The sequence below is a fragment of the Caenorhabditis briggsae genome, assembly GCF_000004555.2.
Source record: "Caenorhabditis briggsae complete genome, chrI, whole genome shotgun sequence".
Classification (NCBI taxonomy): Eukaryota; Metazoa; Nematoda; class Chromadorea; order Rhabditida; family Rhabditidae; genus Caenorhabditis; species Caenorhabditis briggsae.
Genome location: NC_013489.2, coordinates 4,778,289 through 4,785,899, shown reverse-complemented (window position 1 = coordinate 4,785,899; position 7,611 = coordinate 4,778,289). Strand labels below are relative to the sequence as shown.

Genomic DNA, 7,611 nt, shown 5'->3' with positions numbered 1-7,611 from the left:
ACTAAAAATGTATGTAATCACTGTAAAAATTCTTGTCAGACTTTCAAAAAATCGTTTTCCAAACACTCGGAAAACGGTTTTCCACTTTCTTGCATATGGCCTCAGGAAATATATAGTCCTTGCAGGCGCTGAGCGAAAAGGACTTCATGGCGAAAGAATGGTTTTAGAATGTCCGATGCTTGGTAATCCCGAGCCAATGGTTAGGTGGGATAAAGATGGCGAGCCACTAGGTATGTTCTGTACCAGTACTACATGCGCAATCCTTCGAATTCTAGGTAACTCTGAGAACATAGAATACGACGGAAACAACTTAATTCTCAAAGAGTTAGCCGAGGAACACGCTGGAAAGTATCGATGTACTGGCGATAATTCTTTTCCTTTGTTTGTAGATGGACCTTCTATTCCACATCAATTATATTTTGATCAAGACATAAAAGTTGTTTAGAATAAACCATTCATTTAACTTTTGAAGACAAAAATTGAAACGATAGTCCATTGCAACAGAAAGATGGTAACAAGTGACGAGCAATCCTGATGACGACTGTTGAGATGATGGTGTTGATGAGCTCAGTAGTTGACAGCAAAATTGAACGTCTTGAAACTGGAGGTAGATGCTCTACTTCTTTGCGGCTCTCCTCTTGCGCTTCAGACGACGCATACGCTTCTTACGCCACTGAAAGAATTGGTTTTGTATGATCAATAATATTCAGTTATATCAACCTAATTTAAAAATGATACTCACCTTCTCTCTCATTGTTGAGCTGCTTCGAGACGGGTGACCGTGGACGAAGCCTGCAAAAAAAGGTCTAAGAAAAGGAACATTTCAACAAACGATCAAAAAACAACGGCACTTTTTTATCAAAGAATGATAAAGGTCTTACGAAATTCTGAAAAGGAAAAACAAATCGTTGGCAAATCATAAAGACTTTCAAAATTTAGGTAAGAACATCGCAAAACTATCGTGCAGCGACAAACTCCCCCTCTCCAGAACGAGTGCGACCGTAGTACGGTGACGGGTCTCGCAGCGACAACGCGACCGGCGCGCAGTTTGAATCGGAGTTTTTTACTAACATTTGTTTGAAACATGGAGATTTGATACTAAATATAAATATATCAGAAGACGTCACATTAAATCTAGATTTTGTCCAACAAACACACTTCAAGTTACATTCCTGATTTACTTTAAATTTCTAATTTTGGGAAGACATTTTAGGGCCGCGATACCGACGAGGAAAACCGTTTCCTCGCAAATGACGCCTGCAAGCCAGTCTTGACGAGCATAAACTCTAGAATCAACTTACAACTTGTTAGATGAAGAAATTCTAAGCACGCGTCCAACCTCTATGAATCGTGAAAGATTCATTCATGGGCTTCGCTATCAAATTGCTCTAGCTTTCGTCTGTGAGCAGGCCGACTCGAAAACTTGAACAATCATCGTTTAAAACTAATCACCGTTGAAGACATGAATAAAACATTTTATAAAGTTTATTGGAAGGCTTCATAGAAACAATCTAATCAACAAATTACAAAATACTAGTTTAAAAGAGGCAGCAACTGATTTGGAAACAAGTGAGGTGCAACTTTGATGACGATCGTTGTTGGTTTATTGAGACTCATTGACTGACAGCATTATTGACCTTCTTGAAATCGGACGTAGATTGTCTACTTCTTTGCGGCTCTTCTCTTGCGCTTCAGACGACGCATACGCTTCTTACGCCACTGAAAATTAAGTCACATTAATCCAATTGAACTATATAGAATCAGGACTGATAGAATGCTTAAAACTTCATAAGTCCTCTTGTTAGTTGAGTTGAAAGTTTCCAACACAGTAAAAAAGAAACGTACCTTCTCTCTCATTGTTGAGCTGCTTCGCGACGGGTGTCCGTGAACGAAGCCTGAAAAAAACCATATATTTAAAAGATTTCCTTGAGAATCAAAATCTAGAGAACAAACAACGTAAGAAAGTAACTGAAATGAAGCTCCAGAAAAAATAATGGCTGCTGTCGCAACTGCGGAAACACCGATCAAAACGAGTGCGACCGTAGCTTGCTAGTGGGTCTCGCCACGAAACTTTAAATAGCGCGAATTCGAAAATAGTTTTTTTTCGAATAGAAGCCACTGATTTTCTGGTGCTGAAACATAAAAACTCTTGTTTATTTTACTTCCATGAAGCACATTCAATCTCAAAACTAAAATTTTCAGGTAATCTACTCGATTACGTGTTGACAATCTACTCGAGTACACACTGAGTGTATTCCAACGGCAACAAAACAGATCACGGACGTGTGAGTACTTTTTTTGTCTTGCACATAATCCTGAGTTGTTCGAGAGCTCAGGTGATCTATCTCTCCAATTTATAAAACAAATAAATTATTCAAGAGAGACAAGAGACGGGTGCCCATTTCTGTCAAGGTGTCACCCTTCTAGGTCCATCTGTCTAGGCAATTTGTTACGTGAGCCGATTTCCAATGCTCAATTATTGTTTCCAACCGGAGGAGCTTGTTTATTCGTATTAGATGGCGACACCATCTCGTCTCTTCCTCTAGTCAATATGCGCCTGTTTCGTCTAATTACCCCCTATTCATGCATCCGCCAGTTTGATCGAATTCGCAGATGACCTTAAAGGCACTGTTCCTCTGCATGGTTAGCCAAGTCGCGCGAGTTATCCGTCCTTCATAAGCCAACTAAAATGTACATAATTCTCTTTCATTCGATAATTCAAATACATATTCAAATCGTCTAGATAGTACGGATCGTCGATCTCCTACTGTGTTCACTATTCTTCCGCCAATTTTCAATTAATCTTGCGTAATCTGATCACTTTACCATTCATCGTTTACTTTAGAACATCCTGAATTTGAACCTGTTTCCTTGTTTTTCACCTCGAATACTTCAGAGACACGAAACCAGACTTCTAACCATGTGACGAAGTTCGCACGATTTTGAGTAGTTTTTGCAATTAAGATCTTATCTATTTCACATCAGATAGGAATTAGTTGGTCACATATAATTAGAAGATCATCTAATTTTAACTTGAACAGAATTTCACCTTTCCCTTCCTCGATACTATCCCGCAATTTAGGATTCAAACGGATTCGAATGATTCAATCACCGTCAACTGCCTTTTCTTATTCTTCGATTCTTCTGACGCCGTATACCACTCGTACATGTTGATATATAGTTGTTCTTCTTCTCTTCCACCCATCATACTTGCCGCATATCTCTCTCGTTTCCCGTTGATTTTCCTACTACTCTTCCTACAATTTCAATGGATCAATTGCTGTGTTCGATCATCATCGGAAAAACGAATCGAATCCCATAGTACAAATTAACTACTTTTTGTTGCATCCAGCCTGTGATGGCGGCGCCCGCCTACCTCCGTTATATTCATCATGTCGGCGCCCACTTTTTGTACACTATTTTAATTAATTTTTTTGCTCGCAATACGAATTGCCCAATTGTATTGATAATTATCATACATGTGTATGCATATGGAAACATCATTATGCATGAAAAATGTGTAGATCACACTTTGACGTTGATCCTCTTGTTTCCCCAACATCCAATTCTGGACGGGCAGGACCCCCGACCTTATTATAATAACTCATTTTCTTCTCCGCTTTCGTCCATGTCCGTTTATGACCGGACAGATGTCCTGGTACCGCTTTGATGTATAACATTTACATCTGCACACTCGACGATTCTCTTTTTTCCGATTTCTCCTATTCCGGACACTATTCGAAGGAACCTGGATGTGTGACATAAAATGCCAGCTTCACACAATGTTCTCCTCCCCAAATTACAGCCTTACACAGGTGACCCCTCATTCTCGATGGACTTCTTTGCGACCTTCTTCTCCTCCTGGCAGCTGTTATTTCACTCGCGCTGAAGTGGACAGCTGTCAGGATTTGGTAGAATTAAGGTGACTTTTCTTACCTCTTCAGAAACAAAAAGAGAATATAAGAAAATGAAGAAGGCATAGAATCGTTTCTTGAAGAAAAGTTTTGAGTGGACGTTGTTTATATTAGCAGCCGCGAAACCCATTGGTAGCCAACTATCCTTCCTTCCGACTCCCATCTTCTTCCCTTCTTCTTTCTTCTTCTCCTCTCATTTTCTTCACTTCGCAACACGAAGGATTCATCTCATTTTGGTTTGATTTGCCACCCCTACACTTCTCTTGATGCTGCACCTCTATTTCGCCGTCATACCTGAAATTGGTATCCCAAGACAAATGCATGTTGACAGGTGAATAGAGGGGCAGAAGAGGTTGAACGGCGACCCACCTTTTTTTTCTGTCTGCATTCTCAACTGAAGCCATTTCATATTTGGATTTGAAGAGAGAACACGTTGTTGTCTAGAACGGACTTTTCTTTTTCTTGCCGAAATTCAATTTTCCCCCTTCTTTCCCCTTCTTCATTCTTTTCCCACTTCCATAAACTTTGAGAAATTAAGTGTGGATTCACATAAATGATTGTGTGTGCTTAGCTGCTATCGAAATCAAAGTTTCTCGTTGTATTGTTCGTCCTACTTCACAAGTGGTTAAAGTTCAAGGATTTTCATGGGCTTTGTGAAATAAAAATAGAGAGCGGTGGGCTCTGAGCTTCCAAGTTCTCGTATTTCGCCTTTTTGTTTTCTTAAGCAGATGGAAAATTTGTTCAAAAGTAAAAGAATTTGCTGGCAGAAGATTAATTTTGGAGAAGCACGGCGACTGAAATTGTTTACATGACTGTCTTACTTGGGAATAAATAAATTCTTCTGGCTTCTACTCCTTCTTCTTCTTGTTTTCTTTGTGAGATCTACATTATATTCTCGGTGCAATAACCTTGAATTTTGGTTTGGTTACGCTGTGTCGTTTCGGTGTCTATCTCGCCCTTTCTTCCGAATTTTCATTCGAACCGGAAACACCTACCCTTTCGGCGTTTAACTATGCACTACTTTTTGCCAAACTGATCCGATTTTTCTTATGATTTTATTCTTCTTCTTCATCTTTTTTTTCCCCGATATTCATAACTTCTTATTCGAAAAGTCATCCCAAAAGATGCTATGCAATTCAATACATTTCTGGAAAAGATTCAAAGAAGTGTTTTATATGCTTTTTGAAACATTTTTCTTTCTGCTTTCCCCTTATAAATATTCTTTTTATGAGCATCATCGTCACTTGAGTAAAACACTTGAGATGGCTCAAAATGAATAGAAAAAGGTACAAACCCACTCATTCCTTTCATCTTTCCAAAGTTTCGAAGAAGTTTGGGAGACCGAAAGATTGAGGAACTAATAAGGAAAGAAATGTTGGTATATGTTAGAATTCCTATGTATTGTTATTGTTATTCTTGACGAAACATTTCTTTCCAATTGCTCTCGATTTCCGTTCTCGGTAACAAAACAATCAAGAAAAGCTGGTTCTATGCTTTCTCCACTTATCTTTTTTTCCTGCAACTGATTGAATTTCTTTAGTATATTCTTGACTTGAAAGTTATGAATTCTCAAACTTGACAAGGGACACAAAGTCTTTTTTCTTCTGTCATAGTGTATCCCATACTCGTCTGTCTCTATTCTCATAGCCAGTTGTATGTGCTCTCATCATCCAGAAATTGGACAAGTTAGGCGGAAAGAAGACGTTTTTAGCATGTAAGAAGACACGGCTTTCGGCGGGCGCCGGCGACTCTCAGTGTCTCATATTCATCTTTTTTACTGACCTCCCCTTGGTGAAGCCCTCTTCGTAGTTTTCTTGTCAAAATTGTCACATCCTGTCTGTCGATGTCCCATGTGTTCTTCTCGAACAAAAAAAAAGGTTTTTTTGTCTCGAAAACATTGCTGAAGAAGTACTCGTTTTTGGCATCTTCCCCTTCCCTCAGACCTCCGTTTTTTTTCTTCCTAGTAATAGAAAATGAGTTCAGCGATGTGTGTGTAATAGGAGCACAACTAGTAAAAAGAAGACGACGAGATGACGCCGTGGCGCTGGGTGGATACTCGAATTGTTTAATCCATTCTGTGACATTTTTTTGTTCTTTTGTTGCAACATCAAGCCTCCTCACCCTTTTTGTTTTGACTAATCTCTTGTTGTTCTAGACCTTGATATATGATAGAAGCTCACCCAAGCCGTCAATTTTGATCTCAATAGTCTCGATTAATGTGGAAGATATTAAACATTTGTCATCTGATAAAATATTGGTAAAATATGATAAATAACTTATCAGTTGACAAAATTTTTCTATATTTCACAGGAATCGAGATGATTGAGCTCAAAATGGACGGTTTGGGTGAGCTTTTTTTTGTCTAAATACGGTAACATTTGATCCTATTAAAAAATTCAATTCTTTTGACTTTCAAACTTCTCCAACATTGCATATTGATATGTTCATTCTTCCCCCCATTCATTGCCGAGTGTGCCTATTATCGGCACTGTCAATAAAAGTTTACAGTCTTGTATTGAACACCAGTTTTCCAATTCAGTTTCTATCAACACATCTACCTTCTCATAGGTTCGAACTGTTTACGAACTGGATTTCCATTACATGAATAGGAGTTCATTCATGAAATGAGATACCGTAATGTGCACCCAGTTTTTCCCCCGCCTGCACAATGCATTCACTATGGCTGATGACCCGTGACCGCATTATTCGTATTCCACTTTTTGTGCACAATGCCTCCCATCGGGATCGGGTTCCTGTGCCGTACTTGTTTTGTGTGCTCTCACTCCACAGTACCTGCGCACACTGTGTTTCCAAAGCGTGAAGGATGGCTCATGGCTCTTCCCCATTGGCACTCTTTCCATGGATTTCCGCATCTTTTCCTGTATGCTACATGGCACCTCTTTTCCGCGTACTATCCTTTATTTATATTACATTTTGTACATATCTCTTCGAGGTGAGGCCACCACCCAGCTTATGCAAATAAAGATCGTTCTGGATGATCAACCTGGTCGATTTTATTTTTGTTTCTTTTGGAGGGTACTTTTTTTTCTTTATTTTCCATTGCACAGAAACCTCCCTAGTGAAACGGTTTATTTACTCGTAGAATTAGTAGAAGTAGTCCCTCCCCTTCACGACCAGCTTACCAAAGTATTAGCAGTTCTTTTTGGTCGCCATCCCTCGTTTCTTCTCAACGGAGGTTTTGTTTATCATTCGTCGTTCTTTCTTCTCTCTTGTACAGCTCGATTGACGACGACGAAGCGGCATTTTTTGCATCGACCCCACTGATCTTGACTTTTGTTGCAAAGTTGATGTTATTCTGTTGCGCGGCTTCTTTATGAGTAGGTGTTGGTCATCGCAGAGGGAGAGAGTTGCAACATAGCTCGCTCACTTTTTTTAACTTCTTCTGTGAGCTATCACCAATTAGCCATCCACTTGTCGAACGTTTTCCCACGGGATTTCGGATCTCCCACTCAGCAGTCTCACTTTGTTTTTTATTCGTCCTTCGTTTTCTCCCGGCTCTTTTTCTCCTCGTCACATTTACATAATCCGTCGCACTGTTGTTCTACTTCCCTCTCTGAATTGGATACTATTTCTTTTTTTTCTTCCTTCCCGTCATCCCTTTTGTGGTGCGTTTGTCCGTTTTATCTGTTTGTTTCATCACTGACGAATGCTCAAAAAGTTTTTCGGAGGATCTGAT

The 7,611-nt window shown here is 39.5% G+C and overlaps 1 protein-coding gene across 1 annotated transcript in view; it reads left to right on the top strand.

The window, feature by feature from the left end:
• Positions 1 to 445, top strand: part of Cbr-zig-7 — a gene marked incomplete at both ends in the record, with an annotated part of 1,472 nt that extends 1,027 nt beyond the window's left edge. Inside the window, one exon of the mRNA XM_045244459.1 lies at positions 276 to 445. Within this exon, the coding sequence (XP_045092535.1) occupies positions 276 to 445 (170 nt within the window). The remainder of the gene's footprint in view (positions 1 to 275) is intronic.
• Positions 446 to 7,611: the final 7,166 nt, after the last annotated feature.